Genomic DNA, 17456 nt, shown 5'->3' on the forward strand with positions numbered 1-17456 from the left:
TAAAGAAAAGAATTTTAAACCCAGAATTTCATATCCAGCCAAACTAAGTTTCATAAGTGAAGGAGAAATAAAATCCTTTACAGATAAGCAAATGCTTAGAGATTTTGTCACCACCAGGCCTGCCTTACAAGAGACCCTGAAGGAAGCCCTAAACATGGAAAGGAACAACAGGTACCAGCCATTGCAAAAACATGCCAAAATGTAAAGACCATCGAGGCTAAGAAGAAACTGCATCAACTAATGAGCAGAATAACCAATTAATATCATAATGGCAGGATCAAGTTCACACATAACAATATTAACCTTAAATGTAAATGGACTAAATGCTCCAATTAAAAGACACAGACTGGCAAACTGGATAAAGAGTCAAGACCCATCAGTCTGCTGTCTTCAGGAGACCCATCTCACATGCAGAGACATACATAGGCTCAAAATAAAGGGATGGAGGAAGATCTACCAAGCAAATGGAGAACAAAAAAAAGCAGGGGTTGCAATCCTAGTCTCTGATAAAACAGACTTTAAACCATCAAAGATCAAAAGAGACAAAGAAGGCCATTACATAATGGTCAAGGGATCAATTCAACAGGAAGAGCTAACTATCCTAAATATATATGCACCCAATACAGGAGCACCCAGATTCATAAAGCAAGTCCTTAGAGACTTACAAAGAGACTTAGACTCCCATACAATAATAATGTGAGACTACAACACTCCACTGTCAACATTAGACAGATCAACGAGACAGAAAGTTAACAAGGATATCCAGGAATTGAACTCATCTCTGCACCAAGCGGACCTAATAGACATCTATAGAACTCTCCACCCCAAGTCAACAGAATATACATTCTTCTCAGCACCACATCGCACTTATTCCAAAATTGACCACATAATTGGAAGTAAAGCACTCCTCAGCAAATGTAAAAGAACAGAAATTATAACAAACTGTCTCTCAGACCACAGGGCAATCAAACTAGAACTCAGGACTAAGAAACTCAATCAAAACCGCTCAACTACATGGAAACTGAACAACCTGCTCCTGAATGACTACTGGGTACATAACGAAATGAAAGCAGAAATAAAGATGTTCTTTGAAACCAATGAGAACAAAGATACAACATACCAGAATCTCTGGGACACATTTAAAGCAGTGTGTAGAGGGAAATTTATAGCACTAAGTGCCCACAAGAGAAAGCAGGAAAGATCTAAAATTGACACTCTAACATCACAATTAAATGAACTAGAGAGGCAAGAGCAAACACATTCAAAAGCTAGCAGAAGGGAAGAAATAACTAAGATCAGAGCAGAACTGAAGGAGATAGAGACACAAAAAACCCTCCAAAAAATCAATGAATCCAGGAGTTGGTTTTTTGAAAAGATCAACAAAATTGACAGACCGCTAGCAAGATTAATAAAGAAGAAAAGAGAGAGGAATCAAATAGACGCAATAAAAAATGATAAAGGGGATATCACCACCGACCCCACAGAAATACAAACTACCATCAGAGAATACTATAAACACCTCTACGCAAATCAACTAGAAAATCTAGAAGAAATGGATAATTTCCTGGACATGTACACTCTCCCAAGACTAAACCAGGAAGAAGTTGAATCCCTGAATAGACCAATAGCAGGCTCTGAAATTGAGGCAACAATTAATAGCCTACCCACCAAAAAAAGTCCAGGACCAGATGGATTCACAGCTGAATTCTACCAGAGGTACAAGGAGGAGCTGGTACCATTCCTTCTGAAACTATTCCAATCAATAGAAAAAGAGGGAATCCTCCCTAACTCATTTTATGAGGCCAACATCATCCTGATACCAAAGCCTGGCAGAGACACAACAAAAAAAGAGAATTTTAGACCAATCTCCCTGATGAACATCGATGCAAAAATCCTCAATAAAATACTGGCAAACCGGATTCAGCAGCACATCAAAAAGCTTATGCACCATGATCAAGTGGGCTTCATCCCTGGGATGCAAGGCTGGTTCAACATTCGCAAATCAATAAACGTAATCCAGCATATCAACAGAACCAAAGACAAGAACCACATGATTATCTCAATAGATGCAGAAAAGGCTTTTGACAAAATTCAACAGCCCTTCATGCTAAAAACGCTCAACAAATTCGGTATTGATGGAACGTACCTCAAAATAATAAGAGCTATTTATGACAAACCCACAGCTAATATCATACTGAATGGGCAAAAACTGGAAAAATTCCCTTTGAAAACTGGCACAAGACAGGGATGCCCTCTCTCACCACTCCTATTCAACATAGTGTTGGAAGTTCTGGCTAGGGCAATCAGGCAAGAGAAAGAAATCAAGGGTATTCAGTTAGGAAAAGAAGAAGTCAAATTGTCCCTGTTTGCAGATGACATGATTGTGTATTTAGAAAACCCCATCGTCTCAGCCCAAAATCTTCTTAAGCTGATAAGCAACTTCAGCAAAGTCTCAGGATACAAAATTAATGTGCAAAAATCACAAGCATTCTTATACACCAGTAACAGACAAGCAGAGAGCCAAATCAGGAATGAACTTCCATTCACAATTGCTTCAAAGAGAATAAAATACCTAGGAATCCAACTTACAAGGGATGTAAAGGACCTCTTCAAGGAGAACTACAAACCACTGCTCAGTGAAATCAAAGAGGACACAAACAAATGGAAGAACATACCATGCTCATGGATAGGAAGAATCAATATCGTGAAAATGGCCATACTGCCCAAGGTTATTTATAGATTCAATGCCATCCCCATCAAGCTACCAATGAGTTTCTTCACCGAATTGGAAAAAACTGCTTTAAAGTTCATATGGAACCAAAAAAGAGCCCGCATTGCCAAGACAATCCTAAGTCAAAAAGACAAAGCTGGAGGAGTCACGCTACCTGACTTCAAACTATACTACAAGGCTACAGTAACCAAAACAGCATGGTACTGGTACCAAAACAGAGATATAGACCAATGGAACAGAACGGAGTCCTCAGAAATAATGCCACACATCTACAACCTTCTGATCTTTGACAAACCTGACAAAAACAAGAAATGGGGAAAGGATTCCCTATTTAATAAATGGTGCTGGGAAAATTGGCTAGCCATAAGTAGAAAGCTGAAACTGGATCCTTTCCTTACTCCTTATACGAAGATTAATTCAAGATGGATTAGAGACTTAAATGTTAGACTTAATACCATAAAAACCCTAGAAGAAAATCTAGGTAGTACCATTCAGGACATAGGCATGGGCAAGGACTTCATGTCTAAAACACCAAAAGCAACGGCAACAAAAGCCAAAATTGACAAATGGGATCTAATTAAACTAAAGAGCTTCTGCACAGCGAAAGAAACTACCATCAGAGTGAACAGGCAACCTACAGAATGGGAGAAAATTTTTGCAATCTACTCATCTGACAAAGGGCTAATTTCCAGAATCTACAAAGAACTCAAACAAATATACAAGAAAAAAACAAACAACCCCATCAAAAAGTGGGCAAAGGATATGAACAGACATTTCTCAAAAGAAGACATTCATACAGCCAACAGACACATGAAAAAATGCTCATCATCACTGGCCATCAGAGAAATGCAAATCAAAACCACAATGAGATACCATCTCACACCAGTTAGAATGGCAATCATTAAAAACTCAGGAAACACCAGGTGTTGGAGAGGATGTGGAGAACTAGGAACACTTTTACACTGTTGGTGGGATTGTAAACTAGTTCAACCATTATGGAAAACAGTATGGCAATTCCTCAAAGATCTAGAACTAGATGTACCATATGACCCAGCCATCCCACTACTGGGTATATACCCAAAGGATTATAAATTATGCTACTACAAAGACACATGCACACGTATGTTTATTGCGGCACTATTCACAATAGCAAAGACTTGGAATCAACCCAAATGTCCATCAGTGACAGACTGGATTAAGAAAATGTGGCACATATACACCATGGAATACTATGCAGCCATAAAAAACGATGAGTTTGCGTCCTTTGTAGGGACATGGATGCAGCTGGAAACCATCATTCTTAGCAAACTATCACAAGAAGAGAAAACCAAACACCGCATGTTCTCACTCATAGGTGGGAACTGAACAATGAGCTCACTTGGACTCGGGAAGGGGAACATCACACAATGGGGCCTATCATGGGGAGGGGGTAGGGGGGAGGGATTGCATTGGGGAGTTATACCTGATATAAATGATGAATTGATGGGTGCTGACGAGTTGATGGGTGCAGCACACCAACATGGCACATATATATATATATGTAACAAACCTGCACGTTATGCACATGTACCCTAGAACTTAAAGTATAATAAATAATAATAATAATAATAATAATAATAATAATAATAAACCAGTATGTTTAATCTATTTTAATATATTATGGTACAAAAAAATGTGCAATCTCAGAACAGAAAGGCATTTTAGGACTAAAGTATATGTCCTTCAGAAATATTTGAGTATATTAGAATAGGTAACTGAAAAAACTTAAATTTCATCTTTTAACTTCATAAAACATAGAAAGACAAGAAATGTAGTGGCAGTGTTTGAAAAACAACAGGCAGAGGACAAGTGTCTTTAGCAATTGTCAACCACAGTTAAAGTAACACATCTTACTTCTATAATGTAGAACTCCAGGGATCACAAAGAATAAACTTGCAGACTTTAATATTTTTCCAAATGTATCTTGATGAAACAAGATTAACCTTGTTAAAAACTCTGATAATTGTCTAAGCTGAACGATGATTACATGGTGGTTCATTATTCTGTCATCTATACTTTTTTGTATGTTTTTGAAATTTTTTATCACAACAAGAACAATTAAATAGACAGAATGTCAAATTGTTATTTTTATAACTCACCTTGACTCTTACTCGATGTCAAAATGTGTTCTTGCAAAAGCCCCTACCTGCCGTCTCTCTGAATGTCAGTCTAGTACTTTGACATCAAAATCCTTTGAATTCTTCATTTATTCCGAAGACTTCTCTTTTCCAGGCTTTTCTTCTAGAAAAGACAGCCAGAAGAAGACACAGCAAGAAAGATTTCTACCCAGTCTAGTTCTCTGTAATTTTTATTTCCAAGTAGAAAGTTTTACTAAACTCCTTGTAATTATATTTTTCCACTTGGAGATTCATTTGCTAAATGACCTTTGTGCTTTAGTTTCCCCCAGTGGGAGGAGGATAAGAGGGTTTCCCCCTCTTGTTTGCATATTCATCATCAGCTTTGTGGAGTTGTTCTGTAGCAATCCAGTTTGCAGACCATATACAAAACAGAATTCTAGAGAAGAGATGTATTAATTTCAATGTGAATAAAAACTTAACCAAGGAGAACAAGGGGGTTTATTTTCATATCTACTGAGAAAATCAAAGTATATCTATGTAAACTATTCCAACATTCATCAATATTAAATACATTTTTTTCATAAGTACCTGCCCTACCCTGGGTATTATGTGCTAAGGTAGGAGTAAGATAGCAAAATAGACATGTTTTCAGACTACAGGGGAGTTTATGGCTTTGTAGGGGAGGCAGCACTATTCCAATAATCATACATATACAAAAACAAATGGAAATAAGCTCTTATTAAAGAAGAGTACAGAGGCTGGATGCAGCGGCTCATGCCTGTAATCCCAGCACTTTGGGAGGCCAAGGTGGGCAGATAGCTTGAGCTCAAGAGTCTGAGACCAGCCTGGGCAACATAGGGAGACCTTGTCTCTAATAAAAACAACACACAACTGAGGTGGAGGATCAGTTGAGTCCAAGAGATCAAGGCCACAATGAGCCATGATCTCACCACTGCACTCCAGCGTGGGTAACAGAGCAAGACTCTGTCATAGATAGATAGATAGATAGATAGATAGATAGATAGATAGATAGATAGATAGATAGAGAACAGGTTGTTTGCGAGCACATGTAGCAGAAAGGAGAATATGATGGCAGAGGATGGAGGTTGATGCAGGGAAGTCTTTCTTATGGAAGTTACAGTTTCCCATAGGTAAAATTGCTCTGGATCTCTATTCTTAAATGGAATGGGAATTTAATTGAGTTAATGTCTTAGGTGGTGAAATTCGTAAAGAAATAGGTTGAAGGGAATTCAGGGGCAAAAATGAAGCACAGGATTGAAATAGGATATATCCAAAAAAACGAGAGAAGAGTTTATAGTGCCAAAGAAAAAGGAGTAGAAAAAGCCTCAGATGTGTTCATTCAGATATTGAAATAAAAGTAAAAGAATTCCCTTAATTTATCTACTTAATAAATATTTATTCAAAATTATTTTGTCAAGGAACAGTGTGAAAGTGAAGGGTGCAGGGAAGGGGAGGAGGGAGAGAAGGAGAGGCATAAATCTGATGAAGGCTGCACAACACTAAGGAACTTACTCTATGGAAAAGATAATAAAGGGACAGCCAATTATATTCAGTGTATAAGGAGTAAGTGCTTAGTAATGGTAATAGCCAAGTACACTGGAGCTAAGAGTAAGGCAGGGGCTCAGACCAGCTGTGGAAGAACGTTGGCATTCAGCCTGAGGGAGGAAGAAGTGCAGAAAATTTCTTCTCACAATAGCATGTTTAAGGTTGTTATGCTTAGGAAAGATTTGATCACTGGAGAGTACAAAATTCTTTCATAAAACTCAAAGTGAGTATATCATTATGCAGTATGTTTCTGAAGTATTATGATGATCTTACATTTAAAGAAACACTATTCTAATTTTCCTAATTAATAGATATGAATGCATCATAAAGATGAGAAAATACGGTTATCTAAAGGAAATAGCTTTACATTTGTCCTGACTACATAAGTGAGGCTATGAATCTAGTTTGTATACTACCCAGCTTCTTTTTATATTCTTGGAGTGATGGAATCACCTCTATTTCAGGCTTCTGGTAGTACGCTGAAAGTTTTATTCGTTTGGTAATGTAGCTAAAAAATTGATTTAGTTTTTAATGTTTTTTACATTAAAAAGCATGTTTTTAATCATTTAAAATTGCTAGTTTCTTTAATATGTGTTCACAATGCAGTTAATTATTATTAAAACACTTCACTTTTTAATTCTTTCAAATTTATGTAGATTTCTACACAGAATATTTCTCTTAATGGATAGTGCTGTAGAATGGCACCTTAACAAATTAACAAATAGAACCATGGTTTCAGAATAAAATTTTTGTATTTATAAAGATTATCTCGGCCACTTATTTAGAAAGGCATTTTGCATATCCTTGGATAGTCTCTTCAAGATAATAATAATAATAATGGATCAGGGAGAAAAGAAGTTATAAAACAAAATGGCCCCTTTTAAGACAGATTCTCAGAATACAGTTCTGTTTTATTGCAGGTATTTTGATTTTCCAAGCCATAAACAAACCTCTATCTAAATTATTATTATTATTATTATTGAGATGGAGTCTTGCTCTGTCCCCCAGGCTGGAGTGCAATGGCATGATCTCAGCTCACTGCAACCTCTGCCTCCTGAGATCAAGCGATTCTCCTGCCTCAACCTCCTGAGTAACTGGGATTACAGGCATGCACCACCACACCCAGCTGATTTTTGTATTTTTAGTAGAGACAGGGTTTCGCCATGTTGGCCAGACTGGTCTCGATCTCCTGACCTCAGGTGATCCACCTGCCTTGGCCTCCCAAAGTGCTAGGATTACAGGTGTGAGCCACCACGCCTGGCCGCAAATTAATTATTACATTGTTTAAAATTACTCTAAAACTAAGTAAAATAATTTGGGGGAATTATTTATGTCCCTGAACCTGTTCATTATTGTGAATGATTAGGCAAGAACTTCTCAGGCTTCCCTGACTCCTTCCCTTACTCCTTCAGGCAGAGTTAGTTACCCACTCTGCTGTGCCCTCTTTTTCATCTTGCTCTTACTTTTTTATTTTTGCATGTAACTTATTTGTTTATATACCTGCAGCATAGGGAACAGTGAGCCCTTGGAGGTCAAGGACTCTGTCTTATTTGACATTTTATTCCCAGACACTCACAGTACGGCACGTAGTAGGTACTCAGTAAATGTTGTTTGAATGGAATACAAAAAAATTTCTATTACGCTTTGTAAGCAATAATTAAATGACGTTTCTTGCACTTGGTTAAGTTGCTTAGTCTAGTGTGTGTCAGACCTTAGCATACATCAGAATCATTGGAGGCTCATTAAACCACAGATTACTGGGCCCCAATCCCACAGTGTGTGATGGGGTAGATCTCCAATGTGGCTGAAAAGTTCTCATAGTTGCCACGTGATGCTGATGCTTCTGGTCTTGGGACCATACTTTGTGAAGCACTGAGTTAATTCAATAATCCACCTCCTACCAACTCACACGAAGGTACTAAGTGTAAGCACTCTTATCTTTCAGGAAGAACTTTAAGTGAAAGGGCTATTAATAGAGCACCCATGAATGGACATTGTCATCTGTGGTAAGTATATAGGATTTATGCAGTCTTTTAAATTCTAACCTGCCTCTTTATAAATTAAATGGATTTTTCAAAATACTGTTGACCCGTATGTTTAATCTGTCAGTCACATTCACTGAAAAATATATGTAATAGCAGAGTAACTGTTCTTATTCTGTTTATTCACATATTTTTATTATGCATCTTTTAAATATATTTAAGGGAAACATATTGAAAAATTCTTGAATGAATCTACGAAGTCTACTGGCTTTGAAGATGATATGTTATAATTAAATCTAGTTCAGCATAACATTTTGTTTGAACACAAATGCTAAAATGATAGCATGTTTCTAAATGAAATGTAGAAAAGCATGTCAACCATTTCTTATGCATTGATGCGTCGTAATATACAAATTCCACAGATCAAGGAAAGGCCATTTATGATATAAAAAGTTCGAACAAAGAGAATCTAATTAGTTAGACTGGTATAGGTAAATATTCTTAGAGCAAAAAAAAATCATTCTTGTGTTGTGTTTGGACACTTTGTATGTTTATGTAAACATTATTTTATAAATATAAATTATAAATTATAAAACACAAGAAGGAATATATTGTTTTTAATTATTATTCTTCCTTTTACTTGTAGTTGCATTTTTAAATTTATAGTTCCTTGGTTTCTTTTTCTCTCCAGCAATACAGGTGCCCCAGATAGTGGGAAGATAAAATATTAAGTGTATGACCCTTTCTTCAGCCCTAAGTTCCCAGAAATCCACCCTTCTCTGCGATTACTTTATTTCCCATCCCTATGATGTAGGGGCACTCTTAGGCAAAATTTCTCTTAAAATGGCTCCCTTTCCACAGGTCCACAGTTGTCCCACAGAAGACTCATTTTTGCCCCACCAAAATCTGAAGTACAAACCATTTTCTCAAAGTAGACCTGTTTTTTCACCTGCCACCAGCAGGGGGAGCTCCACTCACGGACGCTCAGTTAAAATTCCTTGGGGAGGAATCCGGTAACATTTTATTTGTCCAAACTCAAAGGGACACATGCCAAAATATGGATAGATTTTTTGATGCTGCCCTCACATAGTTTTAGATGAGTTGCAAGCCTAGCCTCTGCCCTCCATCATGAGACGGTGGAAGGTGGAACCCACAGCACGCTAACCCTGGAGAAATCCTCACTCCCAGTCTCTTCCTCCCTCCGGTGAATTATTTGCCTTTGGAGAAGAGTGAAGGGCTAAATCTGGCAGAACCTGTGAATAATTTCTTAGTATGTCACGGATGAGTAATAGAGAATCTCGCTTTAGGGATTGGAGTACCTAATAGATAAAGTATTGTTTTGTATTCTTGCTGCCTCTACCAAAATTCTAGGGAAAAAGGTAATTTTCCAGGTAACAATTTGGTACAGACTTTTAAGATCATTTCCCTAGAACAGAGGGTCTTGGCTATTACATTAGCCAGGTTTACCTATATAATCTAATTTACATAATAACACTAGTAAATTAACATATATGTTAAAGTACTTTCATTCTTCTACTTTTAGTAGTAACTGTAATGAATTTGTGGTGATCAAGCCCTACTGTCTCTCTTCATCTCCTTTGATAATGGAGGTATTTGGGAACTGGTTAGCCTAATTAGGATGCAGAAAGAACACTGAAGTCCTACTTTTAACTCTCAACTCCTCCTCCTCCCCTACTCTTCCTGTCTCTTACCTCCCGCCCCTCTGTTCCCTCCCCTCTCTTCCTTCTCTTCTTTCTCCCCTGCCTCTATTGCTGTTCCTTTCCCGTCCTCGGTCCTCTTCCTTCTGTCCTATATGCATCTGTACCCATGAAGAATCACATTAAAAATGTGCATTTGGTGTAAATCCTCAATTTGAGGTTATTTATCAGTGTGAGTTTCCAAATTTTCATAGAGGAACAATGTTGAATTTTCTCTGAGGGCTTCATTAAGTACCTTGAAATGTATCTTGTGAACATAGATTATGCTGAACTCTGGTTTTCCCAGTCTGTCTTCCACTAATCTGGTTACATCTCCTTTGTTCATCTTTACTTTTTGTTGAGAACCAAATGCCTTGTTTATAATCATAGCATTTAACCCCAATATTAAAGCTTATCAAAACACAGAGTAGTGATCCAATTGTGTTTCACCTAATTTCTTATTCAGTATCAGTTTTGAATTTAAAAAATTAAAATCTAATCAGTTGATTAAGGTTTAAGAACTTTAAATGTCAATTTAATCGTAATTCTTATACTATATCCTACTGAATGCAAAAGTCCTCCTTAAATAGTAGATATTTGAGGTGATGAAAAAAGAAATTTAAACTTTGACTTGAGAAACAATGGGTGAAATTTAGGTGGTCTGATTTTATAATTAATTATAATAAAATGTTGAAATCTTATTCTGCTGGACTCTCTTTAATTATGTTAAAACTGAATTAAGACTGAATTTATTAGTATGTTAATAAGACATTTTCTCATTCATTCAGCAAGAATGACAAACTATGGCCTGCAAGTGAATTCAACTGCCTGTTTTTGTAAATAAAGTTTTATTGGATCACAGCCACACACAGGCATTTTTGCACAGCGGCAGAGTAGTTGCAAAAGACTGTCTGGCCCCAAAGCCTAAAATGTTTACTATCTGGTCCTACTGCAAGAGTTTGCAGACCCATGGTTTACAGCATTATGTGATGGTTTATAAACCTTCAGTTTGAAATAAAAGATGTAATCTTTAAGAATTATTTTCATAAAGGGTTAATATTATTTGGGAATGATTGAAAAATACAGATCATTTTAGTGACTTAGTTTTATCTCTATGTTTTCCTAAGTGAAATGGCTTTGTAACTTTAGGGCTGTATATGCTTTCTATAAGATTCAGTTGTTTTTGTTGTACTGACAAAAAATATTTAATACTTCTGGAATCAAGAGAATGAGAATAAAGTAACCAATGGACTTGCAGTTTGTTGGCCAGATAAGCCTGACCTTAATTATAAGTAATGTCTTACATATTGGTTGTGCTCTACTGTTTGCAAATTATATCCACATGTCTTAGAACATGTGATTCACAGAACAGCTTGTTTTCACTGTATAGATGGGGTAAGCAAGGTACTGTGTGTATGTGTGCGCGCACGCATGAGTGTGTGTGTTGATTAGTAATCAGAGCCATACAGTAAGTGGAAAAACAGAAACTAGAACCCAGTTTTGTATTCTTATATGCCTAGTCGTTTTTCTGTTAACAGTATGCTGCCTCTGCTTTTTCATAGTATAAATGGCATTGGTGCTGAATCAGAAATACTGCAGGGAAATTCATGGAGTTGTTTTAGTAGTTGTTGAAACAGTATGATAGTCAATGATTAAGGATATATTCACTATCAACGCAAAGGAAAATACAATGTTCTTGTCAAAACGTATGTAGTTAGAATGACCTCTAGATGGAGGTAATATACCGTGTTGTGAATTAACTTCAGAATTTCCATCAGCCTGTGTATTTGAGAAATAAAACATAAAATTATGTATTTTAAATGAACAGTATTTAAAAATCATATACACACACAAACATAGGTAGAATTGATTGAAAGAAAAGGAGTAACGACCCTTTGGGAGAAAGTGACCAGGTACCTTTGAATTTATAATACATAAAAAGATAGATAATATTTTAAACTTTAAAGAAGCAGATTCAAAAAAAAATATGAAAAATGTAACTCTAAGGGCAGATTATTTAAAAAGGAAAATGTACATATTTCATATAATTGTATTTATAAATCATGGAGTTTTTTCCCTTGACTCAGAGTAACTTGGAGAGACTATGTTGAGAGAGCAAAATAAAAGCCTAGAGATGTGCATAAGTAGTTCTGATTTGCAGAAAATAGCAGAAGATAGATTCTACCACTACAGACCAGTGAACATAGCATCTATGCCTTTCATTCCAGCACAAAGAGTTAGATGGGTTGTTTTGTGCATATCTAGATAAGTGTGTAAGTTGAAAGAGAGCCAGCATAGATTTTTCTAAAAAGGTGAAATGATCTGTTTTTTTATTTTTTTATTTTTTATTTTTTATTTTTTTTGCTAGTAGACTAGGGAAATCGATCCCGTATACCTGGATTGAAGTAAAGCACGGAGGCAAGTTCACTCATAACATTCTTTGGACAAGATGTAGAAATGTGGTCAAGCTTTGAGTCAGCTGACCCATGCTGACTGAACAGTTTGAGGCTCAGTTATTCAACAGATCACTGTCAGTCTGGGGGCGATTCTAGGGCCAGATCTGTAACTTGGTCCCCAGTGTGTTCAGTAATTTTGTTGATGGGGGAAGAGATAGAAGGTATGCTTATAAAAGTTACAGAGAACACAAAATTAGGAGTAACAGGGCATATGATGGATGACAACAGTAACTCAAAAGATTTTAACATGTTGAAAAAGATACCTAACAAGTTATGATTTAAAGAAATAAATGTGAAAGGAAGGATGGAGAGAAAGGTGTCAAAAATGACTAAGGATAATAGGGAAATATAGAAATTTGAATAAAGTATAGATTTTAGTTAATAGTGTATTAATATTGGTTCATTGTGACAATTTTGTATCAATATTGTATATCAATATTGGTACAGTTTTGACAAATGAACTGTAGTAATGTAAGATGTTAACAATAGGGAAAACTAGGTGTGGCATATAAAGAAATTGTCTGTACTATGAGAATTTTTTTGTAAGTTCAAAGCTATTCTAAAAGTATATTTAAATAGAAAGTGGCCTAAAGTTTTAAGTCCAGATAATTTGGAAAATGATAATGCCCATGACAAAAATAGAGAGTTTGGGAGGTAGTTGTGTTGAATTTGGAAGGATTAGAATTGTTCCCCAAACTGGAACTCATTGGGAGGAATGATTGAACAGAATGGCAGAGACCGTTTCAAAATAACACAGTGAATAGACAATTTGAATAGTCCTACTTCTGTTGAAGAAATGGAATAAATAATTAATAACTTTCCAAAACAGAAAGCATCAGGACCAGATGGGGTCATTGGTAAATTCTACCAAATATTTAAGGAGAAAATTATACCAATTACATAAGATAGAAGTAGAGGGTACACTTCCTAACTCATTGTTTGAGTGTAGCATTACCCTAATACCAACATCAGACACTAGAAGGAAACTGTAGTAGACCAGTATCTCTCCTCAACATAGAAGCAAAAATCTTCAATAAAATATTAGCAGTTTGAATCCAACAATATATAAAAAGAATTACATAATCAAGTGAGATTTATTTCTGGTATGCAAGGCCAGTTCAACATTTGAAAATCAATTACTATAATCCATCACATTAACACACCAAAGCAGAAAAAAATCGCATGATTATTTTAACAGATGGAGAAAAAGCATTTGACAAAATCTAACAGTCATTCATAATGCAAAGAGAGAAACTCTCAGCAAACTAGGAATAGAATGGAATTTCCTCAACTTGATAAAAAAAAAAAAAAAGCAACATTTACAGGAAACATACAGCTAACATTATGCTTCATGGTGAGAAACTTGCTTTCCAACCATTAAGAAACTAAGATCAAGAGCAAGGCAAGGATGGTCCCTCTCACCACTGCTTTTCAACATTATACTGAAAGTTCTAGCTAATGCTGTATAACAAGAAAAGGAAATAAAAGGTATGCAGTTTGGGAGGGAAGAAATAAAATTATTTGCAAATGACATGATTGTCTTTGTAAAAAAAATTTGTTTAAATATCTTGGAATTAAGCAATTATAACAAGGTTGCTGGATTCAAGGTTAATGTACAAAAGTCAATCAGTTTCCTCTATACCAGCAATGAAGAAGTGGAGTTTGAAATTAAAACATATTACTATTTACATGAGCACCAAAAATGTTGAAATACATAGATAAAAATTAACAAAGTATGTACAAGATCTCTATGAGAAACTCTTAACAAATATTCAGCAGGCGAATGAATAAAACTATGTATATCCATTCAATGAAATATTATTCGGGGCTAAGTAGACATGAACTATCAAGGCCATGAAAAGACCTGGAGGAACCTTAAATACATATTACTAAGTAAAAGAAGGCAATCTGAAAAGGCAATATACTATATGGTTCCAACTATATGACATTCTAGAAAAGACCAAAATATGGAGACAGTAAACGGATCAGTGGTTGCCAGGGGTTGCGAGGAGGGAGGGATGAATAAGCAGAACACAGAGGATTTTTACAGGAAGTAAAACTTTTATGTAACACATTACAACAGTATACACATATCATTATACATTTGTCAAAACCCGTAGAATATCAAACACCAAGTACAAACTATACTGTAAACTATGGACTTTGGATGATATTGACGTGTCAGTGTAGGTTCATCAGTTTTAACAAATGTACCACTGTCGGGTGGGATGTTAATAGTGGGGGAAGTTGGCCAGGCATGGTGGCTCATGCCTGTAATCTCAGCACTTTGGGAGGCGGAGGTGGGCAGATCACCTCAGATCACCTGAGGTCAGGAGTTCGAGACCAGCCTGGCCAACATGGTGAAATCCCATCTCTACTAAAAATACAAAAATTATCCAGGCATGGTGGCATATGCCTGTAGTCCCAGCTACTCGGGAAGCTGAGACATGAAAATCACTTGAACCTGGGAGACAGAGGTTGCAGTGAGCCAAGGTCGTACCACTGCACTCCAGACTGGGTAACAGAGCATGACTTTGTCTCTAAATAAATAAATAATAGTGGGGGAAGTTGTGGGGGCTGGGATAGGAGATATATGGGAATCCTCTGTACTTTCTGCTCAGTTTTGCTGTGAACCTAAAAGTGCTCTAAAACATAGTTTATTAATTTTTTAAATAAAAGAACATAGGCCTGAGGCAACAATAACAGTTTTTATAAAACAGTTTAAGAGTCATTTTTTGCCAATCTGCTTTTCTTGAATTTGAAATCTCTGGAAAGATTTATTGTGGATCTAGAGAGGTACATGAAATTCAGTCTGATTTTAGAATTCGTGAGTAGTAGTGTATCCTAATCTAGTTAAGTTCTGCGGTTGTTTTTAATAGGTTGGTATGGTCTTCCTCCTTGCTTCTACTATAGCAGATTCTGTTGATTATACAGAAACTGAAAACAGGGGTCAAAAAGGTCATAACTGAAAAGTGGCCATTTTATTGGTTGTGCATAGGTGGTATGAATTTGTGTCTGGGAATGGTCTTACTGTTCCAAATTAAAATTGTTCACTTTTTTTTGTACTTGGAAGTTATGTGTATTCACAGAAATGACTGAGATAAATAACATCCAAAGTTATATTTTTCATCTTAGTTACTATGACAATGCAAGTAAAAATTAACACCTACTCTTGAAATATTTAAGTAAATGAGTATTTTACCTTAGACAAAAACACTCTGAAATACTTCAAAGATTTTTGTACAGATAGAAACACTCCGAATGTGAAAAGCAACATATCCTCAGTTTTTCCAGTAAATAAGCAAATTGTGGAACAAATATTGCATGCAACTTAAAGTCAAATAATTATTTGTGTAAATTTTGTATTCCCAGTGAAAACAAATAAATGACCGATGGGATGCACTATTCTAGTAATGCAGTGTTTCCAGGAAGGGTTGAAGAAGAAGGGGAAACTTTTTAAAAAGCATATTTTTAAATTACCTTTGATTTTGGTTTAATCATGATATTTGCGTATTTATTCATATTAAAGGAGCTCTTGAAATTGTAAGTTTTTTAAAAGAGGGAATGAACTTTTTAAGTTGACTTTAACTGTTTTTAATGTTATAAATCTGTTGACTATATTTTTTCTAATTTAATACTTAAAATGATTAGACTTTTTCTGAGAGTTTCTTCATGACTTTAATATTGATGATGATGATAGTGGCAGGTAACTTTTATTGAAACTCCCTATGTCCTGGGCACTGTTCTAATCACATTACCTGTTTTAGCTTATTTTACCCTCACAATATTCATATAAATATTGTTAGTATCCCCCGTTACAGGTGAGAAAACTAGCCTCATGTTGATGTCAAGTATTTATTATTGTTAGGGCCCTTATATGAATACTCTTGTTAAATATGAATGAATGTTTTAGAGTTTCTTTTAATGTTACATTTTGGTAGCATTTTACTGAAAATTTACACAATGGCCACTGTTTTTATCCTTTTCAGGTATGCAGTTTTGTGTGGCTATGTATCTGAGTTTGAGGGTTTACAAAACAAAATCAACTATGGGCACCTCTTCAAGGTATTTCTTTTTTTTTTTTTTCATATTTCTTTTCAGATCCAGACTTATGGAAGGGTATTTATTAATAATAAAAATGTTTTAATGTAGCCATATGTTCCATCAACAGGCATAAACCAGATTATTCAACAGATTAAGCTCTGGGAATTTGCTTTTTTGTTTAAACATTAGAAAATGAAATATGATACTCTTTAAATAATGCTATGACAAAAGGAATTATTTGGGTGATTAAAGATTATTATTAGTTTAGATTCTGAAAGAAGTCACAAAGTAGATGAGTATTACCTTTTCAAAGATTAAGAATTAGCCAGCCAGGTGCAGTGGCTCACACCTGTAATCGCAGCACTTTGGGAGGCTGAGGCGGGTGGATCACTTGAGGCCAGGAGTTCAAGACCAGCCTGGCCAACATGGTGAAACCCCATCTCTACTAAAAATACAAAAATTAGCCAGGCGTGGTGGTGGGCACCTGTATTCCCAACTACCTGGGAGGCTGAGGCAGGAGAATTGCTTGAACCAGGTGGGTGGAGGTTGTAGTGAGCCGTGATCATGCCACTGCATTCCCAGCCTGGGCAACAGAATGAGACTGTCTCAAAAAAAAAAAAAAAAGCTTTTTGGTCATAAGCTCAATAACATCATGAGTGTGACCAGCACTAAGTAGTTAACAGTCTCTGCATATTGATTTGGTGGAGGAAAAGTAGGATCCAGTCTAGGATTTAAATTTGCCATAATAGACAAATAAAGTAAGTAATCCACACACACACATAATGTATTATTTGCCTCTATAGCTCAATACATAACCCTCAATGTCAATAATTACAGAGATGAGTAAACATTTCTTCCCTATT

General features: G+C 35.9%; 1 protein-coding gene across 3 annotated transcripts in view; it reads left to right on the plus strand.

Moving 5' to 3' along the window:
• Positions 1-17456, plus strand: part of RMDN2 (regulator of microtubule dynamics 2) — a 129192-nt gene that overhangs the window by 46664 nt on the left and 65072 nt on the right. For all 3 annotated transcript variants that reach the window (XM_031934166.1, XM_023216323.3, XM_031934165.1), the window contains exons 5-6: positions 8360-8420; positions 16539-16614. In XM_031934166.1, the coding sequence (XP_031790026.1) occupies positions 8360-8420; positions 16539-16614 (137 nt within the window). The remainder of the gene's footprint in view (positions 1-8359; positions 8421-16538; positions 16615-17456) is intronic.

This window comes from Piliocolobus tephrosceles, chromosome 15 (genome assembly GCF_002776525.5).
Source record: "Piliocolobus tephrosceles isolate RC106 chromosome 15, ASM277652v3, whole genome shotgun sequence".
NCBI classification, from domain to species: domain Eukaryota; kingdom Metazoa; phylum Chordata; class Mammalia; order Primates; family Cercopithecidae; genus Piliocolobus; species Piliocolobus tephrosceles.